Below are 27,027 nucleotides of genomic sequence, written 5' to 3'. Positions count from 1 at the left end.
TACAGCCCAGTAGTATGGCTTGAGTGAGGCAGGGGGGGCCCCTCCAGACACACTTCCTCCCTGGGGGATGCAGTCTGGAGTGCTGGCAGCTCCCTGCCCTAAGGAACTCATTGGCCACCTACTCAACTCTCCTACATCCTCATTCCTGACTCTGTTCTTGTTCAGTTGGGCAGATGGCCAGGCTGGTCCCTTCTATGGACACATTTATTGAATACTTTCTCTGGGTTAAGTCCTGGGGGTACAACACTGAATTCTTTTTTTTTTTTTTTAACTGAAGGAGAATCTTTAACTCTTGTGTCGTATTAGCTAGGGCTGCCATAACAAAGAACCACAGACTGGGTGGCTGAAACAACAGCAATTTATTTTCCCATAATTCTGGAGGTTAGAAGTCTGAGATCAAGGGGACGGCAGGGTTGGTTTCTTCCAAGTCCTCTCTCCTTGGCTTGCCCGTGGCCATCTCCATTTCTCTTCACATGGTCTCTCCTCTGTGTACGTGCATGTCTGCATCCTAATCTCCCCTTCTTAGAAGGACACCAATCAGAGTGGGTCCCACGCTAGTGACCTCATTTTAACTTAATTGTCTCTTAAAGACCTTATGTCCAGATATGATCACATTCTAAGGTACTGGGGGTTGGGACTTTCAACATATGAATTTGGGAGGGGGAGATACAACTCAGCCCGTGAAACATGGTTTCTGCAGGCTGTCCCCCAAAGCAATCCCCAGCCCTGGGCAATGGACTCCTTTTCTCACCAATCACCAAGTCAGCACATCCCTGCTCGCTCCAACCACCCTGCACTGGACTCCCACCCTCTGGGGATGCATACATGGTGACTGGGGTCCTGTAAGTTATCGGAGAGGAAGAGCCCCTGGTTGTGTCTGGGATTAAGCAGCAGTGGGGAGAGGAGCACCTCCTAAGAAGCCAACAGAAAATTTGCCTGGCTTCTCCTTTGGGATTGAAGTCAGAATCTGAGCTGATCAGTGACAGCTCTCAAGAGGTAACCTTTGGCAGAACTTTTTCGTGTGAAAAACAGGACTGGTGGATAAGTTGTTTTAAAAATGGATTTGGTTTGCTCTGATGGCCCTTTTATTTTTCTCATATTACATTTTAAAAATAAATTTTTAAAGTATATATTATATATTACATAATACCCTAATTTCAAGTATAGGATTCAATGATTTTTTAGTAAATTTACCACATTGTACAACCGTCACCCTATAGGAGTTTTAGAACATTTTCATCACCCCAGTAAGATCCTCTGTGCCCATGTACTATTAATCCCAACTCCCACCCCTGCCTGAAGCAACCACTCCTCTATTTTCTGTCTCTGTGGATTTCCCTTTTCTGGACATTTGATATAAATGGAATCATACAATTTATGGTCTCTGGTATCTGGCTTCTTTCACACCACATAGTGTTTTTAGCATACATGCCATAGCATGTATCAATCCATTCCTATTTTATTGCTGATCTTGGTGGTCTTTTGTGTGTTTGCTATAGGTCATAGTCACCAGCTGTTTCATGTGTGTGTGATCCTAGCCACACACATGCAGATGGAAGCCATCCTTCTGGACAAGACTCTAAGGAGGGAATGGCTCCTGGCCCACTCCAGGCCCCTGTTGTTCTCTCAGATAGCCGGAGCCATACTTCTGTGCCTCATCTTCAGCCTCAGCAACATAATTTATTTCTCAGCTTCTCTGTATCGGATTCCTGAGCCAGAATTACATAAAAAAGAAACATAATTCAGACCATAAGCTTTTTGTGCCAAGTGTCAACATTAAGCTACAACTTCCTAACCACCATAAGCCAGTGTCAAGGTACCAGTTTATAGTGGCCTAAGGTATTTATAATGGTTGGTGTCTTGGCATTTTTGAATGGATTCATGTCAATAAGGTATTGACATGGCGACATTTCTCTAGACGTGCATTGGTTCCGTATGTGTGGTTTTAAAAGGGGAACGTGGGTTCAAGTAAGTCCTTATTCAGGCCAATCATTAATATTTCATTTAGTTTTTAATTTATTTAAAGTGAGTTCTCCAGTCCTATTTAAACAATTGGATTAAGCATACCTCCCTTGTAGCTCTACTATGAAATAGTTGGATTAAGCTTTACGACCCTTGTAGTATTACTCTTGCAGAATGCAACGTGCTTCATCTGATGAGTTTCATGTCACAAAGCCTCTCCCAGGAGCTCCCACAGTGGGAAGAGAATGAGCTGGAAAGGTCAGTAGGGGAACCTGAGAAAGAGTAAGTTGGGTCTGTGGGAGCCCTGGGGGCTGGGAAGGCAATTCCAGAATGAAGAAACCTGGCTTGGGGAGCGGTCTTCTTCCTTTCCCCACCTAGTGAAGGGAATGAACAGAAAGAGAGTCCTCTTTTCCTACAAGTACATTCTTTTTCACAATGCAAGGTTCCCACGTCATGATAGATTTGGATTTTCTTACAAGTCCACAGCCTGTGGCTAAGTGTTATGTGTTCTGTTTTGCTCTGTTTTCTTGTCACCAGTTTGATGCTGCCAAGTATTACGCAGCACAGGAAAAATGTGTCGCCCAGTGGGCATTGGCTGAGTCAATCCCAGTTGGTTGTGCTTGTCTGTCACCTTTTAAGCCAATGACATCACGATATTTGGGGAGGTTATACATTTGATGTTGCTTCAGCATTTCATATATGCTGCTGGGTTTCGTGTTCACGTGCAGAGGATGCTAAAGACCTTGCCGAAGGGATGGAAACACTCGGTGAGCTTGTGACAGATGTAGATTCCCCAGGCAAATCAGGAGATGCTGCTTTACTGGTTTAAAATGTTGGTTTCCTGGAGACAATCTACACTGGAGAAAGTCCCCCAGGTGATTCTGAGTCAGGAGGGTCATGGGCCAAACTTGCAGAAATGCTGATGTCACAAACTCCAGAAGGTACTGAGCCTATCAGCTTTGTTTTGATTGGTCTAACTTTTAGCAACCCACCACCTAAGAATGTGTCCCCTGCTTTCCACTCTGTGGAGTATTACGAAACACTGAGTATTTTCTCACCTGTTGCATCACTAATTAAAGTTCACCGTTTCATGATGTTTTCGGAGAGTACAGAAATGCTGACACAAAACAGTTTTTAACAGAAGCCCATCACCCCCTGTTGTGCACTTGTCTGATGACTTAAGGGGCCATCCATCACAATGTGGGATCCTCTTTTGCTGACTCAGGAGCACCCCCATATCTTAGTATACTGCCTCTATGGTTTACTGGCGCAGACACTCGAATGGCCTTATGAATAGATCATCGTCCAATCTTCTGAGGACAAGTAACAATTTACATTGGATGCGAGTGGTCAAGAAATATGATTTCATTCGTTTGATTATCTGTTTACTTCCTCTGGGGAAGGTAGACTGCTAAAATTATATGGGCTGGTAAATTTGGGGTACATTCATTGCCAGCTACATGACAAAATTTGTTTTTTTGGCAAGAGGCTGACATCGTTAGTGGAATCTTACTCCAGCAGGGTCTGTGGGCTTCCGTTTCATGTTATTGTAACTTCAGTCTTATGGTGAACAAAGGTACAAAGTTTAAATACTCCATTCTAGTAGTGCCAAAGGCATGAAGGCTTTTAAATTCTCTTGTTTATAGAGAGTAAAATAAGTTCTTCATTTAGCTCAGAAGTAGTTGAAAGATAACGGGTGACTAATTTGAAGGACTTTTAGATTATTTAATTTAGTCTTTGGTTACGTTGCTTTTTCAGCGTGCCTAATGATGAAAATCAAATGTTAAATCAACAAAATAAGACCAGGTGTTTCATAACGTTTTTATAAGTTTGGTAAACTTAGTCCCATTGTATACTTTTGGACAGTGTTACAAACTGCTGTCTCCAAAGGCAGCGGGGGAGCGACGGGGGAGAGAATTCCTAAAGAGATGTATTTCTTCCCCCTCCTCCTGCTTGAGAAACACTACTATAAAATTTGCCAGTCATTTTTGTTGTGATAAAACTCAGATATGTTTGAATGAGGCCATTTTGTCAATTGCCCCAGAGTTTCATTTTCCTTTGCTCAGTTCTTAGAAAGGAACTCTCCCTCTTCTTTCTAAGGACATGAATTTGTCATTGTTGATTAGAATTAGAAGTGGGATGTTTAGAAGCCTTTTGAATACAAAGTGATTTAAATATTTGGTCTGCTGCAATCTTTCTCAAAGTGTTTTTTGTGGAAGGAACTCAGCTCCCAGGAGATGTTCTGAGGAAGGTAGTGTGGGGAAGAATGATGCTGTTTTTGGATGCATTGGAGAAAACTTTCCTTTGGATCTGCTGTGTCCCAAATTTGTTGTGGGCATGGTACCCTTTTTATATGAAACAGCTATTAACACTGTATAACAACACTTTATAACATATTGTTGAATGCCAGCCTCTGATTTTCCAGTCGACAATCCATTATGGATGAAAAGGCAGAGACCTATGTCCAAACTCAGAGATGTTCTTCCAACTTATACTAATGTCTGGTTTTCTTAAACTGTGTGGAAGAAAAAATAAAATAAAATGTATTTATTATAGGAAAGTCCTTCCGTTTCTCACTTGTCTTGGTTATATTTCACCTACCCCACTGCAAACATGTTCATTCATCATGAGAAATAGATTCCTGTACGTGTGTTTTGTTAAGTCATTCAGTGAACATTTATTTAGTGCTTGGTATATATAGAACAAACACTGTCCTAGGAGTTGGGGATACAGAAGAGAACAAAACCCAAACCATCCTTCCCTCATGGAGCTGATGTTCTACGTCAGTCAGTAGGACAAGAGATATAGATAAATTCAGATAATGGTAAGTGCTTAGAAAATAAGCCTGGGACTTCCCTAGTGGCGCAGTGATTTAGAATCCGCCTGCCAATGCAGGGGACACGGGTTCGAGCCCTGGTCCGGGAAGATCCCACATGCCGTGGAGCAACTAAACCCACGCGCCACAACTGCCGAGCCTGCGCTCTAGAGCCCACGAGCCACAACTACTGAAGCCCGTGAGCCACACCTACTGAAGCCTGCACACCTAGAGCCTGTGCTCCGCAACAAAAGAAGCCCACGCACCGCAAGGAAGAGTAGCCCCCGCTGGCTGCAACTAGAGAAAGCCCCGTGCAGCAACAAAGAACCAACACAGCCAAAAATAAATAAATAAATAAATTTATAAAAGAAAAGAAGCCTGGTGAGGGACTAGGGAGGGGTGGGGTGGGGCAGCTGAGATAGGATGGGCACTCTGATAAACTGGTATTTGAGGAGAGACTTGATGGGTGAAGGAGCCAGCCTGTGGGGGAGAGTATTTCAGGTCCAGGTAGCTGTAAGTGCAAAGGCCCTAAGGCCAGTAAGCATTTGTCTTATTGGAAGGCTAGAAATCAGGCCACTCATTCCTGAAATGTATAGCTCCAGAAGACATCGGCATGACTCAGAGAATTATGAAATTTCTCCTGAATGTTCCTCCCGGGAGATTGCCCAGGGGGTTTTCCTATGGCCCCTTGGTATTTGTATGAATTCTTCAACTCTGTAATAAACGTACTTCAGCAAATGGTTGTCACACGCATTCTCTCCGTGTTGAGAAACGGGTTTCTAAAACTGGCTTACATGTTGTCTCCTCCAGAGCATGGAACCGCGAGCCTCAAAGAAAATTTAATCTAGCCTTTAAAAAATGTGTGTGATGATGTAAAATGCACATGCGCAGGGCGCAGATGCACAGATGTAGAAGTCTCACCGCGGGTGCTGGGGGTGGGCGTGGTCCTGGAGTTTTGAATTTTTATCAGAAGCCCCAGGTGATTTTTAATACCATAAGGGAGTTTAAGAAGCACTGATATAGTCCAACCATTCTCTCTCTCTCTTTTTTTTTTTGGACATAATTTCATAGTTAGAGAAGTGTTGCTAAATAGTACAAAGAATTCCCAGGTACTTTTCACCCTTCCCCTTTTCGATATTTATATTACTCTCTAACAGTGAGAAACTTGGTTCCCATTATCCACAATGTATTTACTTATTTGCTCAATCCTGGAATGTACAGAATGTCCTTTCGGAACTACTAATCCATGTCTTCAAAAAGGCCAAGTACTTAGAATTCAATATATGTTTCAAGTTTTTTTGGTCTTGAGCCTGAGGGCATATACTTAGTCTAAATAGTCTAAATACCTTGGGTAAGTGATAGCTCCCCTTCTGTGTATGTTATTAGTTTGAAGTTCTGTTCAGCTCTTTTGTGGTTTTTTGTATCAACTGTACACCCTCCCCCAAGCTTGTTGATTTTACTGATTTGTTGTTGTTGCTTGAGCTTGTAAGGCATTAACATCCAATCATTCATTTTACAGATGGCCTGGGGAGAGAGTCACATGGCCTGGGGATGTGAGATTATGTTGCCAAAGCCACTGAAGCCTTGGGTGTGCTGAGTGTGTTGGATGCTCACAGGCATCCTGTCTCCAGCTTACCACCTTTCCTCAAACACTCTGGGCTTTGGTAATTTCTGGTGCTTGCTGGTTATTAGGTTCCCACAGCTGGATGTGTTTAGCTGGGAGATTGGATTAATTATGGTTTCAAATCTCTGTAGTATCAACCCCTCTTCAGTGATTTGCATAAGATCCTCCCAGTACAGTTTCTTATAAAGTTAAACTTACGATGACCGCAAGACCAGCAATCCCACCCAAGAGAAATGAAAATATCTATGTCTACATAGATAACTTTACGCAAATAATTATACCAGTTTCATTCATCATCACCAAAAAGTGGAAACAGCTTAAATGTTCATCAACTAGTGAATGGGTAGATTGTCATACAATGGAATACTAATCAGCAAAGAAAAGGGAAAAAATTATTGACAGATGCAAAACTTGGATAGAATCTCAAAAGCATTATGCTGAGTTAAAAAAGAGACATTCTGGAAAAGACAGAAATCTAAGGAAAGAAATCAGAAAAGTGGTTGCCAAGGGCTGGGGATAGGGGAAGGTGATCGCGAAGGGTCAGCACAAGGAATTTCCAGTGTGATGGGAATATTATACATTTGATTATGGCAGTGGTTACAGGATGGTGTATGTTTGTCAAATGTATACATGGGACAAATAAAAAGGGTGAATTTTATTGCACGTAAATTATACCGCAATAAACCTGATCTTTAAAAAAGCCTCCCAGTTGTACTCTTTACCCCTCTTCTACCCTCACCCTGGTCTGGATCTCTAATTCTAGGGGAAAATGCAAATCTATTACCAGCTGTGGGGAGTGCTTGACCATTTTTGAACAGAGAAAATGATATAATGAATTGGCATTAAAAATTAAGTCAGTGAGCTTTAATAAGGATATAGATGAGTGAGAAAGAAGAAACTGGCCAAAAGAAAAGCTGGGGGTGGTGTATTGTAACTGGGCCCTCCATTGGGGTGTTCTGTGAAGGGATGGGTTCATTCATTCCTTCAAACATGTATGGAACGTCTTCATTGCTGGGCACGGGGGGTGCAACAGCGCCATCTATTGAGGATGTGGGGATAAGCTGGTAGAGGAGACTAATAAGCAGCGATTGAAAATTGGGATGCGAGCTCCGAAGCAAATCAACAGGTGCAGTGACTGGAGGAGTGCAGCGCACTGTGGATAGAGAACAGGGGTCCAGCATCCAGAGCAGGGTCGTTGGCAGAAGATCTGCTGAGAACTGAGGGTAAGGAGGCATTGTCAGAGGAAGGGAGGGAGGAGAGCTTAACAGCAGAGGGAATGTTGTATGAGCCCAGTGTGTTCAGGGCACTGAAGATCATCATGGCTGGAGGGATGCAAGGGGAAATGATAGGTGATGAGCTTGGAGAGGAAGAGCCCCAGGGCCTGTTGAGGGTCTCCAGCAATGGGAACTACTGTAGTATTGCAAGCAGGGGAATGATATGATCAGATCTGTGATTTAGTGGTGAGCTGGTTGCAAAATGGAACCAGGATTGGAAGATGGCAGCAGGGAAGCCTGTTAGGATACTGTTGCAGTCATCCAGACAAGAGATGGTAGTGGCTGAGGAGACAGAGAGGAGGGGTTTGAAAGTTATTTAGTTGGTAGAATTGTCAAGATTTGGTGACTGAACGTTGGAACAGAAGGAGAGGCAGAATGCAAAGATGGTACCTTGTGGTGGGTGGATAGATGGTGATACCATCCACTGAGGGAGAATAGGTTCAGGGGAAGAGATCAGGATGTGTTAGGTGTGAGGTGCCTGTGGGGCACCCAGGTGGAGAATTCAGTAGGCTGTTGGACATATGACTCTGGAGCTCAGAAGAGCAAATGTGAGGTCATAGGAATGGTTGGGAGTGCCTGCAGAGAGGGCACAGCTAGTGACCACCAGGTGAAAACCCTAAGCCACAGTATTTAAGGGAGAAAAAAGAACTCACAGATGAGGCTGAGAAAGAGGGGTTAGAAAGCTAGGAGGTAAAACAAAGGCACAGGAAGAGAGGAATGGGAAATTTTTTTAGTGTGTTAAGAGGTCAAGTAAGATAAGAGTGGGGAAGGATCAAATAGATTTAGCATCCATGAGGTGGTGTTCTTGGTGAGAAGAGTTCCAGTGGAAAGACTGAGGCCAAAGCCAGGCTGCAGTGTAATTAAGAGGTAAGTGGCCAGCAGCCCAGCCCAATTCCTAAATAATACAAACCTCTCATTTGACAACAAATGAAGTTCTAATGGTTCAAAGACTTAAACATAAAAAACAAAGCAATAAAAGCACTAGGAAAAATAAAAGATTAAAAAAATTTATCTTAGAGTGGGGAAGACTTTTTTCTGGTATGGCACAAAACAGAAGCCCCGAAAGAAAAGGCTGATAAATTTGGCTACCTTAAGTTTTTTCTTAAGCTGTCACAAAACAACATAAACTAATTAAAATAAAAACCAAGTTATGAACTATACAAATCTTTGAACTCAGATTTTGGATGAGGACCAATTTTCTTAATATGTGAAGAGCTTTTACAAATCAATAAGAAAAACCCAATAGAACAAGAAGGCAAAGGATATGAACGTAGTTCTCAAAGAAGGAAACACAAATGGCTATTGAACACAGGCACAGACACCCAACCTCATTCATCATAAGAGAAGAGAAATTTAAATTGGTGACTTTTTTTCATCTATTAGATCAACAGTCACAGAAAAGTTTGGTAACACTTTGCTATCTGAGAATTGTGGAGAAACAGGTGGTCTCATACATGGCTGGTGGGATTGTGCCTTTGGACAACCTTTATGGAGGACAATTTGGCAATACCTGTGAAATATTACATACACATATACTCTTTAACACAGCCATTCTGTGTAAAATGATGAATTTCCAAGTTTATTCACTGTATGTTTGTAACAGCAGAGATTGGAACCATCTTTATGTGGAACATTATGGGCCGAGGATATTAATTATGTGTATCCTTACTGGTGTCTGGTCCTATAGGAAGTTGAGGAGATGGGACTACAGTTCCATGAGAGCACAGATGTAGATGCATATTTGATAGTCATTGGTTTAGGCGCAAAGGTCGAAGTGAGATAGAATCAGTTCATCTTAGAAAAGACTGGTTCTGGAAAGAGCTGGAGGTTTTAGAGAGGGAGATCCCAGGAAGGTTGAGGAAGAGACAGAAAGGAAGCCAAGGTGTGATGCTCTGGAAGCCAGAGAGGGAGTCTGAGACTCTGCGCAGGGTACAGCCCAAGGATAGGACACTCCTGGGCCGGAACGACACTGCTGACTTATGAATCAACCCTGGATTTGCCCTTCCACTGGACTTCTTGTGCTGTGGGAGAAGAAACTCTCAGTGTCCTCCTCAGAAAATTCAAGGGGTTGTATTTTCTAATATTTGAGCTCCGCTTCCCCCTCCAGCCCTGAAGCCCAGACACGCAGACAGCCTTTGACCTTTCTGCGTCGGTCGCCTAGGAGACGAGCGCCTCTCCGGGAGACACGCGCCTCTTCGGGAGACGCAGGCGCTTCCTGAGGCCACGCCCTTTTCCCGCAGGCGGGCGCTGATTGGCCCGTTTGAAATGCGCCGGGCGCGAGCTCACCTGGTCCCGGAGCTGCTTCTCCAGGCTTTTCTGAGCGCCACGCCTGAGCTGCCGAGCCCCGGTGCCCGCGGCCGGTCCCTGCGGCCCGCCGTCCTCGCCAGCCCGCCCGACCGAGTCCGGCGTCCCGCTTGCACGTCTGGGCAGCGCGGAGCCTGCTGCCATGAAGCCAGCGTGAGTACCGGGCCGCGGAGCCGGGGCCGGCGTCTCCTGCCGCCGCGGCCGGCGTCTCCTGCCGCCGCAGCAGGCCCCGGGACACGCCGTCGGTACCGAGCCCCGCGTTTTCCGGGCCGCGGCCCGCAAAGTGGGAGGGACCCCCTATCAGGACCGCCCAGGGGGAGCCCGGGCGCGGAGACCCCGTCCGCGTCGACCCCGTCCGGCTCCCCGCCGCCCGGAGTCGGGCGCCCGGCTCGCCGCCCTCGCTTCACTCGGCCAGGAAATGTCGGCCCCAAGTTGGGAGGAGGGGGAAGTTTGGGCGGCAACCCCAGTTCGGGTTAGCCAGGTCGCCCTCCACCTGGCTCCGGGACCGCCGCCTCAACCCTTTCTTAAGTTTCCCTTTCCATCCCCTGCCGCCCGCACCCACGGGTTGCATTTTGTGGAGTTAGTGCGGGCCGGGGGTCGTCTCATGGGTGCGCCGAGTGTTGTGTCCTGGGGTTGGGGTTGGGTAGGTGGTCTCAGCCCCCGGAGAGCCCCGGCGTCCGAGCGCACTGCGTGATTTTCTTAGCCTAGCGCGGTAGCCTGAGGGCCGCGACCACCCCCAGGTGAAGGCCAGTTATTTTGCTCTGTTCTTGGGTCTCAGACAGCCCCGCCGCCGACACAAAAGCCGACGCCCACATTCCTCATGGAGTCGGTGACGTTTGCAGCTCAGCCTAATTCCTTGACTGCTGCTGGGTAACGAAATACTTGTGCAAAGAAGAGGGCTGCCTTTATAATTAGCACCATCACGTAGCTAGTCCTTTGCAAAGGCAACTTGTTTTCTTAAGAGGCTAAAGTCGAAATCGTTGGGGAAAAATGTTGAGTTTAAGTAAACCTACCGTAATATTTTGCACTTAAAACACGACTTTGCTTGTTTCATCTGGGAAGGGGTTGAAGAAGTATTTTAATAACCTAAAATCTAAGCCAGTAATTTCACTTAGTGTTAAATGTTTTTCTAGTCTATAGATAAATGGGGGAAAGGGGAGAGTGGCATGCTAGAGAAATGGTGAGTAAAGCAAAATATCTTTTTCTACTGTCCCTACTTAAGAGAGCACGAAATTGCAGTTTGGGGACCACATTTTGTTTGAGGACAAAGGATGATAGTTTTGAGAATTCAGTAATCCCTTGTTGCTTGAAAGTAAAGACAAATCTTGATGAAAGAATGGATTCCTCCATCTGCATTTTTATAATTTATTGAAGTTAATCACTTGTCAGTCTGCCTTGGCAGTGGGCTGTAGGCACGGCGTGTGTGCTTATGTACCTACGTAAATGACTTTCGAGATAAGTGTGGTCAACTGTGTAGATTTTTCAAATTTGTAGTGTCTGTAAAATTGTTGCTCAAGAGAATAAGCTATTTTACATACAGAACTATAAATAGATATTAAAAACAGAATCCAACTAGGTAAATTTTAAAGATCTTACCGGCTTTTTTCAATGATTCATGAATCAGGCAGCATCCTATCTAGCACACTGAAAGGTGCTCCTAAGAGCTGTACAGAATGGAAGTTTTTTTATAGGCAGAGGGGGATGGAACAAGGGAATTATACTAGCAATGAGTGGATTGTCTGTGGCAAGGTGAACATCATTTAGTGGATGGCAGGGGTCTATCAGGCAGATTACCTCACTAGCGCTGACCAGGTGATTCCAGATTGACTGGTTTAAGAGTCTACTCCTGGGAGAGGTTGGAACTATAAGTTAGGTAAGAAGACTCAGTTTGGTGATGTGGGGCTTAGCACAGGTGACCCCATTTGGGGCCTGTTATCTCTATTTTTTAGTAGCAAAAATGTCTCCTAAGCCAAATTTTAATTACTTTTGGGTTATCCATGCCACAAACACTCTTCTACTGAGGAAATTTATTCTTATTCATGTTATTTGGGATATAGTGTTGTGGAACTGCTAAAGAATAATTTTATAAACCCCAGGAAGGTCATCTCTGTATGAATTACAGGTGAAGTTTTTATACGTTAGTGTTGAACTGAAATGTTTTTGTATCTATGACCAGGAGAACTAAGACACCCAGGAAACCACCAGTGAAAAAAGGATCCCAAACGAGTCTTAAAGACCCCGTTGGGGTAAGGTCTCCCTGTGAATTTGTGTGTGTCTTCTTTCTTCAGTCCTTTTATGTCTTATGCTTGGAAGGGATGGAGACATGGAAGTGGAGTCAAAGAGCATTTAGCTGAAAGGAAAAGTTACTTAGGCTGGTTCCAGCTTTGAAACTTTGTTTCTGTGTAGGATACATTAGCCCAGTAAAATGAAGTGTTTGGTTTTCAGTTGCATCCTTCCTATAACTAATTATATTTGAAAAGTTAGATAATGAAAAAATATTCTTCAACTATCTTGGAGAATTCTTCATGCAGGCTTGGGAACTTGCTTTTAAAAGCAAATGGCAAATAAAAGAAAGGTGGTTTGCTCTGGGGTTTTTAAATCTTCCCTTCATCGGCACTGGAATGTATCTCTTGATTTGAGTTGTGGGAACCAGATGCTTTGCATATAGTGCTGAACGGTTTTTCCCCAACCCTATCACTGATTAAGGAGACCATATTTCGGGCTTCCCTGGTGGCACAGTGGTTAAGAATCCGCCTGCCAATGCGGGGGACACGGGTTCGAGCCCCGGTCTGGGAAGATCCCACATGATGCGGAGCAACTAAGCCTGTGTGGCACAACTACTGAAGCCCGCACACCTAGAGCCCATGCTCGGCAACAAGAGAAGCCACTGCAGTGAGAAGCCCGTGCACCACAACGAAGAGTAGCCCCTGCTTGCTGCAACTAGAGAAAGCCTGCGCCGCAGCCAAAAATTAAATAAATAAAATTAAATTTAAAAAAAAGACCATATTTCAGATCGCGCACCTTAGTGTATTAAGTGTTAAGCTGGCAAGTTTTAATTGACATCCAATTCCAGACAATCCTAACAGCTTTTCAAATAATTCTCATTGTTTTGATATCATGTGCATTTAAAATTCATATCTAAAATATCTGTTTGCATTTGACAATTAGCAAATTGGGTAGCAGGGTAGCAGATCTTGGCTTTCACAGCTCTAAGTATATATACTTAAGTTTAGAGACCAAATGTTTGAATGAATGAATGAATGAAAAGTCAGGTAAAATGTCAACCTTTGTTCTTTAAGCACCTTCGTGTATTTTCAGGTGTACTGCAGGGTACGCCCACTGAGCCTCCCAGAGCAAGAGTGTTGCATAGAGGTGATCAGTAATACAACAGTTCAACTTCATCCTCCTGAGGGTTATAGGCTCAACCGAAATGGAGACTATAAGGAGGTAATTCCTATTGGAAGCAGCTGTTTTTAATTGATAGGTTCTTTCCTAAATGACTTTTCCATGTTTTCCATTTAACAACATTCATGTGTTTCCACTTTATTGAAAGACTTATTTACTTCACTCTAACCACCATATCAAAAGTGTCTTTAATTTCTGGGCTATACAGACACACCTTTGGTATACTGGAGTTAGAAGATTGCTTTTAGATGATTAATTTCTTGTATTGGATAGTTATTGCTTTTTAGAGCATATATTAGGAATAGTTTAATGTGGAATGATATCTGATTGTGCTAGGCAGTTACATGTATATATATAGTTTCATGTGTGGGATTGAAATAACATTTAATAGGCATTGTATACTTGATGGGTTTTGTTTTTGGTTTTTTTTGCGGTACGTGGGCCTCTCACTGTTGTGGCTTCTCCTGTTGCGGAGCACAGGCTCCGGACGCACAGGCTCAGCGGCCATGGCTTCCGGGCCTAGCCGCTCCGTGGCATGTGGGATCTTCCCGGACCGGGGCACGAACCCGCGTCCCCTGCCTTGGCAGGCAGACTCTCAACCACTGCGCCACCAGGGAAGCCCCGGCATTGTATACTTGTATCGCTCTCTTATGAAGTGTTTTTATTTTTAGTAAAATGTTAAACAGAGTTCAGTTCGACAAACATGTGCTAAGCTGGAGCATAGAAGGAGACTTTAAAAACTGAGTAAGACACGGTGCTTGCCTTTATGGAGCTTACAACTTAGTTGGGAGCACAGATGCTAAGCAAGTGACCCTCATTGGTAAGACAGAGGTGTGTTTAAAGAAATGGACTCTGGGAATGCAGAAAAAAGTATTAATTCAGGGTGTCATCTCTTCTTTCAAGCTGCCTTCACTCTTTCATGTACGCTACTCGAGGGAGATTGCTAGTCAAAAGCCCACCAGCGGCCTCTTTGCTGCTAGATGTGATGGACACCTCTTTGTCTTCATTATGATCTATTTCTCAGCAGCACTGTCCTGTCTTCCGCTCCAATTCTCCATGTTCTGTCTTTCACTGGCCACTGTCTGCAGGCTTTGCCTCCTTTTCCAACCTCTAAATACCAGGTTGGGCTATACTCAGGGCTCTCTTCCCTATCTATACTTTTCCATGGCTTTACATGTTGATGATATGGTAATAATTTTGGAATTTTTATCTCCAGACTAAATCTTTTCTCTAACTCTCAACTTGAACATCCACTGCTTGGATGTCACACAGGCATGTCCAAAAGAACTCTTGAGTTTTTTCCCCTCTAGATCACTTCCTCCCTTGTTTTTTCTTGTCAATAAATAGCACCTCCACCATCTATTTGCTCAAACCAGACACCCTGTCCCTACCATTCTCTTGTCCCCCCTCATATCCCATTCATTAGTAGATCCTTTCAGTTCTGCTCCAGTGTGTATCTGGAAACTGTCCTTTCAGTTCTATCTCCACTGCCACTACCCTCGTCTGAGGCCTGTTATTAATTACGGAGACAAGTGCTTCTCAAACTGTGGTGAAGAAGCAGCTTTTTTATTTTCAGTGCATGGTGACTGATACTTTTGTGCAGCTTTGCCACAAGAAACTGTTAGACAACTGTTAGGCAAAGTTAGGCAGCAGAGGCCTGGTTTATAATCTGTTCAGAGATAAGCCCCACTGATCACATGCTGGGATGTTGCAGCTGTGTGAAATGGCTACAGAGGTTCTAAGCATTTACCCTCCATCTCTGTAATTACCTCCCCCTGGACTGGAGACAGACAGCTCTCAGAGGGGCATTGGCCTGCCTGCTGACGACACTTTGAGTAACATTAACAAGATTATGCTGAAGCCAGCTGGACCACCTGCTTCCACTCTGAATCTTCTCTAATCCATTGCCACAGAGCAGCCAGTCATCTTTTAAAGCAGAAATCAGACCTCACATTTTCCTTTTTCTTTTTTTAACTGAAGTACCATTAATTTACAATGCTGTATTAGCTTCTGGTATACAGCAAAGTGATTCAGTTATACATATATGTATATATTCTTTTTCATATTCTTTTCCATTATGGTTTACTACAAGATATTGAATACACTTGCCTGTGTTATACAGTAGGATGTTGTTTATCTATTTTATGTATAGTAGTTTGTATCTGCTAATCCCAATCCTAATTTATGCCCCCCCTTCCGGTCACCATTTTCCTGTTTAAAACCTTCTAAGGAGTAAAGTTTTTAAATGGTCACAATCCTGCTTAATCTTCCTGCTATCTCTCTCTCCACCTCACCTCTTAGTACTCATACAATCCTAAATTGCTTCGATAAGCCAGAATCTTGCCTCAGGGCTTTTCCCTTAGCTCTTAGCGGGATGGCTCCTCATCCTTAGGTTTTAGCTTAAATCACTTCCTGCGAGAGTGTGTCCAGATTACCCCCATAAGCAGTAGCACCCCTCCCACTTCTCTCGTGGTCTGTACTCTCTATACTTCCTTGACAGCACTTACCCCAACCTATAGATTTATTTACTTGTTTATTGTCTCTCCCCTGATGTAATATACACGTCTAGGGGATATGTACCTTATCTGTCCTGTTTGCCAAACACTCAGTAGATACGGATTAAGCATGAAGGAATGGTCTGGGAAGGCTTCATGGAGGAGTAGGCCTTTGAGAATGTAAAATAGTTGAGAACTGACTTATTGAATTTTACCTCTTTATTAGAGTTAATTTCATGTATGTGTAAATAGTACTAAAAGTTTGGTGGGGATTAAAAGTTCTCAGTGCTTTTTGACAGAAGGCAACACTGGATAATGGAAGAAGTGTTGGAATGGAAACGGCTTTGACACTAATTAGCTTCATGAGCTTGGGCAAGTTCCTTCTTGCCTCAGTTTTCTTCACCTGGAAGAGGGTGGGGATTGTTCATGAGGACTTGGAGGTCATTGACCTGTCAGCACTAACCTGTATGTATCTTTTCAGTTCTAAGATTCTTTGTTCTTTCTGTGAACTCTAAAGCTATTTTGCAGGATTGGAATAAAAACTTCTACAAAGGTGAGAGTTAGCTTAGCTGAAGTAGGTGTGTGATCTTTAACAAGTTATAAAATGAGCCATAATAATTGATAGTACCTACATCAGAGGTTGTAAAAATGATGATTCACTAATATGCTAAGGCAGTGCTTGGGACATGGTTAGTGTTAAGTGCAAGTTGTTGTTGTTATGATGGTGATGATGTATTTGAGTCCTAATCTATACGTGTCTCCTTTTGGGGGACAAAACTGCTAATTTTAAAAACATAAGAGTCATAATATTGATATGTGAGCAGGTTGAATTTAAGATAAAACGTTATAAAACAGGGAAAAGGGGCCACTGACAAAGGCTATAATCCATAATAAATTCTAGTGAATACTCATGCACCAAATAATAGCATTGACATTCATGGAGCAAAAATTGCCAGAAATTCAGGAAGCCTACAGGAACAATTGCAATGTCTACAAACTAATAAAGCTAGAAAATAACAAAAATAGAAAGAATAGAACTCCAGTCCCTGGATAATTAGGGCATTTTAATTTACCTTGAAATATATACCCTAGTCCCCAGTCTTATTTTCCAAGTAGGAGTTTGGTAATATTTCTGATAATATAGATATGCTTTATAATAATAGTCATATTTTGAAAGATTTGATAATTGAAGTATTATTTATTTTTTAAAGGTCACAGTTTATTTAAAATTTATTTCATAGAAGAACTCAGATGAGGGACTTCTCTGGTGATCCAGTGGTTGAGACTCCATGCTTCCACTCCGGTGCACCAGGGTTATATCCCTGGTCAGGGAACTAGTATCCTGCATGCCTTGTGGCACAGCCAAGAACAAACAAACAAACAAAACTCAGATGAGATTATATTGACAGTTATTTTCTAGTTTAAAAGAAGCAGTACAGGGCTTCCCTGGTGGCGCAGTGGTTGAGAGTCCGCCTAACGATGCAGGGGATACGGGTTCGTGCCCCGGGCCGGGAAGATCCCACATGCCGCGGAGTGGCTGGGCCCGTGAGCCATGGCTGCTGAGCCTGCGCGTCCGGAGCCTGTGCTCCGCAACAGGAGAGGCCACAACAGTGAGAGGCCCGCGTACCGCAAAAAAAAAAGCAGTACAGGGCTTCCCTGGTGGCGCAGTGGTTGAGAGTCCGCCTAATGATGCAGGGGATACGGGTTCGTGCTCCAGTCCGGGAGGATCCCACATGCTTGCGTAGCGGCTGGGCCCGTGAGCCATGGCTGCTGAGCCTGCGCGTCCGGAGCCTGTTCTCCGCAACAGGAGAGGCCACAACAGTGAGAGGCCCACGTACCACAAAAAAAAAAAAAAAAAAAAAAGGACAGTACATCAAAACTCTTGGTTTTATACTGCTATGCCATTTTAAATGACACCTTTATAAAGAAAAATAGCAGTAAAATAGTATATGAAGTAATGCTTGAGGATTTTCACAAGTCTATGACTGAATCGTTGTAATACCTTTTGAACTCCTTTGTCACTTAATTAAAACAAAATCAGCCTTAGTCTATGAGGCATTAGTAGACAAGACTTTTCTGCAGTCTCTTCAGTAGTTATAACTAAATATTTACCAGTTTATAATTGGTATAATTTAAGTATGTCATGAATTTTTTTAAAGATTCCAAGTTTAAAGACTATTGGTATTTTTTTTTCATGTCTAGATCTAATTGTTCATAAGGAAACATCTGAATATGTTTAAACAGATATATTTCTAGCCTAGCTATAGTGGAATTCCGTTTATGTGCTTTTTATTTTTTTTCTTCTCCACAGACTCAGTATTCATTTAAACAAGTATTTGGCACTCATACCACCCAAAAGGAGCTCTTTGATGTTGTGGCTAATCCCTTGGTAGATGACCTCATTCACGGCAAAAATGGTATGATTCTTGGAGTTTTGTTGAATTTTTCTTTTTCTCCCTCTCTGATAAAACTTTTTTGATGCTTAGATACTTGGTTTATGTTCAGCCTTGAACCCATTTAATTTGCCAGAGTAGTGTTAAACCTGCTTTTTTGAGCAGTTATTTTAATTTTTTTAATTTGCTTATTTTTTCAAATTTAATTTTTATTTTGCATGGAGTATAGTTGATTTACAGTGTTGTTAGTTTCAGGTATACAGCTAAGTGACTCAGTTATATATATATCCATTCTTTTTCAGATTCTTTTCCCATATAGGTTATTACAGAATATTGAGTAGATTTCCCTGTGCTATACAGTAGGTCCTTGTTGATTATCTATTTTAAATATAGTAGTGTGTATATGTCAATCCCAAACTCCCAATTTATCCCTCCCCTTTGGTAACCATAAGTTTGTTTTAGTCTGTGAGTATGTTTTGTAAATAAGTTCATTTGTTTCATTTTTTAAGTTTTTACATTCTGCATATAAGCAATATCATATGATACTTGTCTTTTTCTGTCTGACTTATTTCATTTAGTATGATAATCTCCAGGTCCATCCATGTTACTGCAAATGGCATTATTTCATTCTTTTTAATGGCTGAGTAATATTCCATTTTATATATGTATCACATCTTCTTTATCCATTCACCTGTCGATGGACATTTAGGTTGCTTCCATGTCTTGGCTATTATAAACAGCGCTGCAATGAACATTGGGGTGCATGTGTCCTTTTGAACCATGGTATTCTCTGGATATATGTCCAGGCCTGGGATTGCTGCATCCTATCGTAGCTCTATTTTTAGTTTTTTAAGGAACCTCCATACTGTTCTCCATAGTGGCTGTACCAATTTACATTCCCACCAACAGGGTAGGAGGGTTACCTTTTCTCCACACCCTCTCCAGCGTTTGTTATTTGTAGACTTTTTGATCATGGCAATTCTGACTTGTGTGAAACGATATCTCATTGTAGTTTTGATTTGAATTTCTCTAATACTAAGCAATGTTGATCATCTTTTCATGTGCCTCTTGGCCATCTGTATGTCTTCTTTGGAGAAGTGTCTTTTTAGGTCTTCTGCCCATTTTTTGATTGGGTTTTGTGTGTGTGTGTGTGATGCTGCATGAGCTGTTTGTATATTTTGGAAATTAATCCCTTGTCGGTCGCATCATTTGCAAATATTTTCTGCCATTCTGTGGGTTGTCTTTTCATTTTGATTATGGTTTCCTTTTCTATGCAAAAGCTTTACAGTATAATTAGGTCCCATTTGTTTACTTTTGTTTTGGTGGTGAGAGTGGGCATCCTTGTCTTTTTCCATATTTTAGCGGGAAGTCTTTCAGCTTTTCACCATTGAATATTATATTGGTTGTGGGTTTGTCATAAATAGCCTTTATGTTGAGATATGTTCCCTCTCTATCCAGTTTCATAAAGGTTTTTATCATGAGTGAATGTTGAATTTTGTCAAATGCTTTTTCTGCATCTATTGATGATCACGAGGTTTTTTTCCTTCTGTTGATGTGGTGTATCTCATTTAGTGATTTATGTATGTTGGCTCAATCTTGGAACCCTGGGATGAATCCAGCATGGTCATGGTATGTGACCTTTTTTATGTGTTGTTGGATTCGGTTTGCTAGTATTTTGTTGAGAATTTTTGTGTCTATATTTATCAAAGATACTGGCCTGTAATTTTTTCTGTGTTACCCTTGTCAAGTTTTGGTATCAGGGTGATAGTGGCCTTGTAGAATGAATTTGGGAGTGTTCCTTCCTCTGCAATTTTTTGGAATAGTTTCAGAAGGATAGGTGTTAACTGTTCTCTAAATGTGTGATAAAATTTGCCTGTGAAGCCATCTGGTCCTGGACTTTTGTTGGCTGGGAGGTTTTTTTTTTTTGCGGTATGTGAGCCTCTCACTGTTGTGGCCTCTCCCATTGCGGAGCACAGGCTCCGGACACGCAGGCTCAGCGGCCAGGGCTCACGGGCCCAGCCGCTCTGCGGCATGTGGGATCTTCCCAGACTGGGGCATGAACCCGTGTCCCCTGCATCGGCAGGCGGACTTCTCAACCACTGCGCCACCAGGGAAGCCCTGCTGGGAGGTTTTAATCACAGTTTCAGTTTCAGTACTTATGATCGGTCCTTTCATATTTTCTATTTCTTCCTGGTTGAGTCTTGGGAGCTTGTACCTTTCTAAGAATTTGTCCGTTTCTTCTAGGTTATCCATTTTATTGGCATACACTTGCTTGTAGTAGTCTCTTACGATCCCTTGTATTTCTGTGGTGTCTGTTGTAACTTCTCTGTTTTCACTTCTGATTTTCTTGATTTGAGCCCTCCCTTTTTTTTCTTGATGTGTCTGGCTAAAGATTTATCAGTCTTGTTTACCTTTTCAAAGAACCAGCTTTTAGTTTCATTGCTCTTTTCTGTTGTTTTCTTCATCTTTATTTCATTTATTTCTGCTCCGATCTTTATGATTTCTTTCCTTCTACTCACTTTGGGTTTTGTTTATTCTTTTTTCTTTAGTTGCTTTAGGTGTAAGGTTAAGTTGTTTGAGATTTTTCTTGTTTCCTGAGGTAAGATTTTAATTGCTATAAACTTCCCTGCTAGAACTGCTTTTCCTGCATCACATAGGTTTTTGATTGTCATGTTTTTGTTGTCATTTGTCTCTAGGTATTTTTTTATTTCTTCAGTGATCCATTGGTTGTTTAGTAACATATTGTTTAGCTTCCACTTATTTGGGGTTTTTTGACAGTTTTTCTTCTTGTGATTTCAAATCTCTTAGTGTTGTGGTCAGAAAAGATGTTTGATACGATTTCAGTTTTCTTAAATTTACTGAGGCTTGTTTTGTTGTCCAGCATGTTGTCAGTCCTGGAGAATGTTCCATGTGCACCTGAGAAGAATGTGTATTCTGCTTTTGGATGGAATGTTTTATAAATATCAATTAAGTCCATCTGGCTTAATGTGTCATTTATGGCCCATGTTTCGTTATTGATTTTCTGTCTGGATGATCTGTCCATTGATGTAAGTGGGCGTTAAAGTCTCCCTATTGTGTTACTGTTGATTTCTCCTTTCATGGCTGTTAGCATTTGCCTTATATATTGAGGTGTTGGGCAGTTAATTTTAAGTGTTTTCTAATACAAAAAATATTATACGTGGAGGACTTTTAAGATATAGCCAATTAATATATAACTGTGACTTGTTACATTGTAGGTCTCCTTTTTACATATGGTGTGACGGGAAGTGGAAAAACTCACACTATGACTGGTTCTCCAGGGGAAGGAGGACTGCTTCCTCGCTGTTTGGACATGCTCTTTAACAGTATAGGGTCGTTTCAAGCTAAACGATACGTAAGTTTAATTTTTTTTGTGTTGTGACTCACTAGAGGGCATAGGTGCCAAAATACCTGTGAATACAGTAGTATTAAGGGAGAACTAAGGCATTGGATACCTTTTGAAACTTTAAATATGTTTAAATATTGTTTTTTATTTCTTAAGTATATTTCTTACTATTTAAGTCAAAGTCTAAAAATTATGGTCTGATTTTTGCCCCCTTTAAGGTTTTTAAATCTAATGATAGGAATAGTATGGATATACAGTGTGAAGTTGATGCTTTATTAGAACGGCAGAAAAGAGAAGCCACGCCCAATCCAAAGACCCCCTCTAGCAAGTAAGTAATTAAATTTGTAACACTGGCCTCATGGGAACCCTGTCAAGTGCTTTCCTCAGGCATAGGGAATGGTGAACAGAAGTGGAGAAGTTGGTCTGACCATTGACTTTAGTGAGGTCAAAGTTGAGGGATGTTCTTAAGTAAGTTTATTTGCTCAGATGTTCTGTTTGGTTCTGAGCACACTGCCCTTGAATCACTGTTTAGGGAAGGTGCCACTCTTCGTGAGAAAGGGTGTAAAAGCCTGTGTTGTGTATCTGGGGAGATATGGGAGAACTGTTGGCCCAACCATGAGTATGAATGAAGTTGCTCTGTGCATCCCTGCTTGTAATGGAGGTCATTTATTTACTCACAGTGCGTAAGATGAGACTTTGGGGCTTTTTCTTTCTTTTTTCAGACGACAAGTAGATCCAGAGTTTGCAGATATGATAAATGTACAAGAATTTTGCAAAGCAGAAGAGGTTGATGAAGATAGTGTCTATGGCGTATTTGTCTCTTATATTGAAATATATAATAATTACATATATGACCTATTGGAAGAGGTGCCGTTTGATCCCATAAAGCCTAAGTAAGTAGTGGAGAGAGTCCCTTAGCTGCTTAACCTTGGTGAAGTCACTTCACATCAGTGAGGTTTAGTTTCCTCAGCTATAAATGAGGATAAATCTTACTTTTCTTTTCAAAATGAAATATAACTCGTTTGTCATGCAGTTGGTGCTTGGTGAATAGTTCTGTATATTAACTAGATATGTAGCTGTATTAGGAAAACCACTGGGTTAAGGCATCTAAGGAGAATATTCACCCTAGACTTTACGTTTGAAAAACTCTTGGCCCTAGGCTGTATTTTTTTTTTAACATCTTTATTGGAGTATAATTGTTTTACACTGTTGTGTTAGTTTCTGCTGTATAACGAAGTGAATCAGCTATATGTATACATATGTCCCCATATCCCCTCCCTCTTGCGTCTCCCTCCCACCCTCCCTATTCCACCCCTCTAGGTGGTCACAAAACACCGAGCTGGTCTCCCTGTGCCATGCAGCTGCTTCCCACTAGCTATTTTACATTTGGTATTGTATATATGTCAGTGCAACTCTCTTACTTCATCCCATCTTACACTTCCCCCTCCCCATGTCCTCAAGTCCATTCTCTACGTCTGCGTCTTTATTCCTGTCCTGCCCCTAGGTTCTTCAGAACCTTTTTTTTTTTAAGATTCCATATATATGTGTTAGCATACAGTATTTGTTTTTCTCTTTCTGACTTACTTCACTTTGTATGACAGACTCTATGTCCATTCACCTCACTACAAATAACTCAACTTCGTTTCTTTTTATGGTTGAGTAATATTCTACTGTATATATGTGGGCCCTGGGCTGTATTTTGACAAGGACCTTAATTGTATAAAGAAGTGTCCCTGTTGATGTGCCCTGGGGCTACCTTTAAGAACCTGACACTTAATGTTGGGAGTTTGTAGTCTCTAATCTGTGTTCTGGTGATCCCCACAGAAGGGAGCCTAAAGCTGTTGTCCGCACAACTAATAGTCACAGACCTTCCATCACTGACCAATAAGAAGTGACATCTGTATTGTCATTCCACCAGAGTTAAAAGACTATTACTTAGATTTCCTTGGGTCTTGCCCTGCTGAGACTGAAGAGCAATTACATCTGGCCTCACAAACTACATTTGTGCCAGAGCTGACTCTGGTATCTTGTTCCTTGATGGTTTTGTTCTTAAGCTAAATGCTTATCTTCAATGCTGTCTTTGTCAGGGCCTCTCAAGACAAGTAATATGAAGACCTGTGTTGTATTACTTAACTTTTGTGTATATGACTCAGTGAATATTAGTGGAGGAACAGCTAGATTTGGAAAACCATTAGACTGAGAACAGGTGTCTGTATACCCACTTTTATTTATTTATTATTATTATTTTTTTTGCTGTACGTGGGCCTCTCAGTGTTGTGGCCTCTCCCGTTGCGGAGCACAGGCTCCAGACACGCAGGCTCAGCGGCCATGGCTCGCGGGCCCAGTCGCTCCACGGCATGTGGGATCTTCCCAGACCGGGGCAAGAACCTGTGTCCCCTGCATCGGCAGGCGGACTCTCAACCACTGCGCCACCAGGGAAGCCCCCCCACTTTTATTTATATTAAACAATTTATAGACTAATTACTTTCCCATTTGTTTCAAAGTATCAGTTGTATATACCCATTTTCCTAAACTTTTGTGATGTCATTCACTGCTACCAATCACTTTCATGTCTGCACATGTGCCAAGTTTCTGTTTGATTTGTTCCAAATGAGATTGTTTTCTAAGAAGCCTATCTTGGTTTTGTTATGTAAGTGAAGACTGACAAATGTGACTATGCCTTGTAACCTTTCTGGTAACTCCTTGAATGAACTCACAGGGTGCTTACTTGGCAGTGAATTCAGATTTTATTTGTTAGGGTGGTGATTAACCTGCTTTTTTGAGCTGGTTTAAGGTTTAGTTTTTAATACAATGAAGAAATATTAGAAGCAGAGGATTTTTAAGATACGACTCATCGTGCCTGTCAGATACTCTGGACTGAACGTGTTGCTGTGAGATGGCTGCTATAGAAACAGTAACTTCTACCTTATTCCTTTGGTAGGTGGAATAGTTGCAGCGCGCCCATGAGGAACACAGATTTTGTGTATGTGATGGTGCTCTTTTCTTAAGGAGAAGGGTGCAGTTTATACTAGTGGTTGGCATCTGTGGCATGTTTGCATGTAGGTGGTTTTTCATTGGTACTGGGCCGGCTGCTACTTCTAAGCCCCTCCTTGGTCCCTGAGAAATCTGCCATTTGCTGAATAATGGTGGCTGGTAAATGTTTCCATCCCCACCATTCACAAGACTGAGGCCAAACAGGTAGCACCTTTCCCATCCTCATCCTACCTTAGACTAAAACTTGACCAGCCACTTTGAAAGGATTGCCACTCCTGGTATATACCAAACTCCTTCTGAATTTGTTTTTTGTTGACACCGAAGTCAGAACCAGCTCTATCTGTTGATCTTTTAAAATTAAGAAAATGCTAGATTTTGATGCTTAACCTGTGCATGTGATGGTGCTATACTACTACTTTGATCTCTAATTGTTTAGTAAGTGTTGTTTCATGTGCTTTGTTAGAACAAATTAGAGCAAAGCTTTTAAAACAAAATAGATTCCTGTTATCCTGTTATGTAACTAATCTTTTTACTATATATCCTTATTCTTATCCAAGTGTAATATGCTTCTGGAGTCTTGCTTAGGCTTATTCCCATTATAAGAATGGATGTCATGTTGCCTGACATTTTAGTCCTTAAGTTGCAATATCAGTATCTCATAATATAGGAAACTAATGTTTTTTCTTTCCCATAGACCTCCACAATCTAAGTTGCTTCGCGAAGATAAGAACCATAACATGTACGTTGCAGGATGTACAGAAGTAGAAGTGAAATCTACTGAGGAGGCTTTTGAAGTTTTCTGGAGAGGTTAGAAGCAGAGCTAGAATTACAGATATATACAGTGATAAATATAATCCTGAAAGCTGCTACTCTAATTTGACAATACTTTTTGGTTTGGTAGAAAGTATGTACACTGAAATGACTCAGAGATTTGATCAATGATTTTTCTGTCACTGTAGGCCAGAAAAAGCGACGAATTGCTAACACACATTTGAATCGTGAGTCCAGCCGTTCCCATAGCGTGTTCAACATTAAATTAGTTCAGGCTCCCTTGGATGCGGATGGAGACAATGTCTTACAGGTAAAGATTTAACGTGTGGAGTGTGTTCTTGTTCTGAATCCTTAATTTTGGGAATCAGAGGTAAATCATGGAGGTTTCATTACACTGAATATTGCTCTAGAATTAATATATGTGTAGGTGATGACATTTAAAAAAAATGTTCCATTAATTAGATAGTATAGTTTTGGGAAACTGGCTATTAAATCTTAGAACCTGGAATTTTGTTGTGAAAAAGGTTTACAAATCTTTTTAAATATCTAATAGAGGAGATAAAACAATGAATCATAACATGTATTTTATCTTATCTCTGAAGACTCATTTTGTATGTAGAACTTCAGTTAATGGTGTTTAAATGTCAGCAGTTAACTCTCCAGGCTCGGTAGAGTTCAGGAGTGGCCAATTCTAGATTGTCCTTCTCTCGGCTGATAGGCCAGTAGGGCCCCCCATCTGCTGATCACTCTTTACTGCTGGGCCTGTCATGCTACAAGGCTTATATCAATTAGTAACAGCATTTGAGCCTGAACATATAAATCATTTAATAACTTTAAGCTATTAAAATGTAATTCCATTCAAAACATATCGTGGAATTGTGGTATATCACGAAGGTTTTCAGATGGCAGGAGTAGATAGTACAGCATGGTACTAAAGACCACCAGGATTTGAATTCTGACTCCCAGGCATTTACTAGCTTGTCTCACCTAATTGTAATAAACTCCTTGTAATGCTGTGAGGGTTAAAGGAGGTGAGGCATGTAAAGTTTTATGGTCCATTGCCTGGCTTACAGTCAGCACTTGATAAATGTTAGCTAGAAAATCCTTTTAAGTCTCTATGCACTTGCTTTCCATTGAATCACATCTAATGTTATAGTATCAGTTATGTATCTCTTGACTTTCATTTCTTATAAGTTATTAGAGTATTATGAAATTATTAGACTGTAAAATTATCAAATATCTCATTATACAAATATTTAGCCTTGCTGTAGACTCACTGTTTAGCAGACATTTATTGAGCTCCTGCTGAGTGCTAGGCACTGTGCAGGGTGCTGGAGATGAAGTGGTTAAAAGGTAGAATTCCTGTTCTTGTGGAGCTCACAGTATAACGTAGAAGACCAGACAATGGGCAAGTAATGTCTTGAGGATATTTATCATATGCTTTTAGCAAACTCTTCCCCCAAAACATGTATCCTTCACCCCTACTATACATTTTGTATTGTGCAAACATTGTATTCATAAGACTTAATTTGATTTGAATATATTTAAAGAACATTGTAAACCAGTTATAACTTATGTTACTGGCATTATAATCTTCCCTTCAGGAAAAAGAACAAATCACTATCA

The 27,027-nt window shown here is 41.6% G+C and overlaps 2 protein-coding genes across 7 annotated transcripts in view; both read left to right on the top strand.

The window, feature by feature from the left end:
* The window catches only part of PAQR5 (progestin and adipoQ receptor family member 5), a 91,677-nt gene extending 84,580 nt beyond the window's left edge, over positions 1–7,097 (top strand). For 4 of the 6 annotated variants that reach the window (XM_060005698.2, XM_060005696.2, XM_060005697.2 and 1 more), the window contains one exon: positions 1,500–5,153. In XM_060005698.2, coding sequence (XP_059861681.1) covers positions 1,500–1,741 — 242 coding nt within the window. In that variant the 3' untranslated portion in view covers positions 1,742–5,153. Of the gene's footprint in view, positions 1–1,499; positions 5,154–6,296 lie in introns of those variants that run through there. The other 2 variants (XR_009518461.1, XM_060005700.1) reach the window with 2 other exon arrangements.
* Positions 7,098–13,409: 6,312 nt separating this feature from the next.
* The window catches only part of KIF23 (kinesin family member 23), a 27,811-nt gene continuing 14,193 nt past the window's right edge, over positions 13,410–27,027 (top strand). Inside the window, 7 exon segments of the mRNA XM_060005694.1 lie at positions 13,410–13,426; positions 18,191–18,296; positions 21,855–21,964; positions 22,359–22,529; positions 25,325–25,437; positions 25,590–25,711; positions 27,006–27,027. The exon segment at positions 27,006–27,027 is cut by the window's right edge and continues 81 nt beyond it. Coding sequence (XP_059861677.1) covers positions 13,410–13,426; positions 18,191–18,296; positions 21,855–21,964; positions 22,359–22,529; positions 25,325–25,437; positions 25,590–25,711; positions 27,006–27,027 — 661 coding nt within the window.

This window comes from Delphinus delphis, chromosome 2 (assembly GCF_949987515.2).
Source record: "Delphinus delphis chromosome 2, mDelDel1.2, whole genome shotgun sequence".
NCBI lineage: Eukaryota > Metazoa > Chordata > Mammalia > Artiodactyla > Delphinidae > Delphinus > Delphinus delphis.
This window is presented reverse-complemented; position numbering and strand designations above follow the sequence as displayed.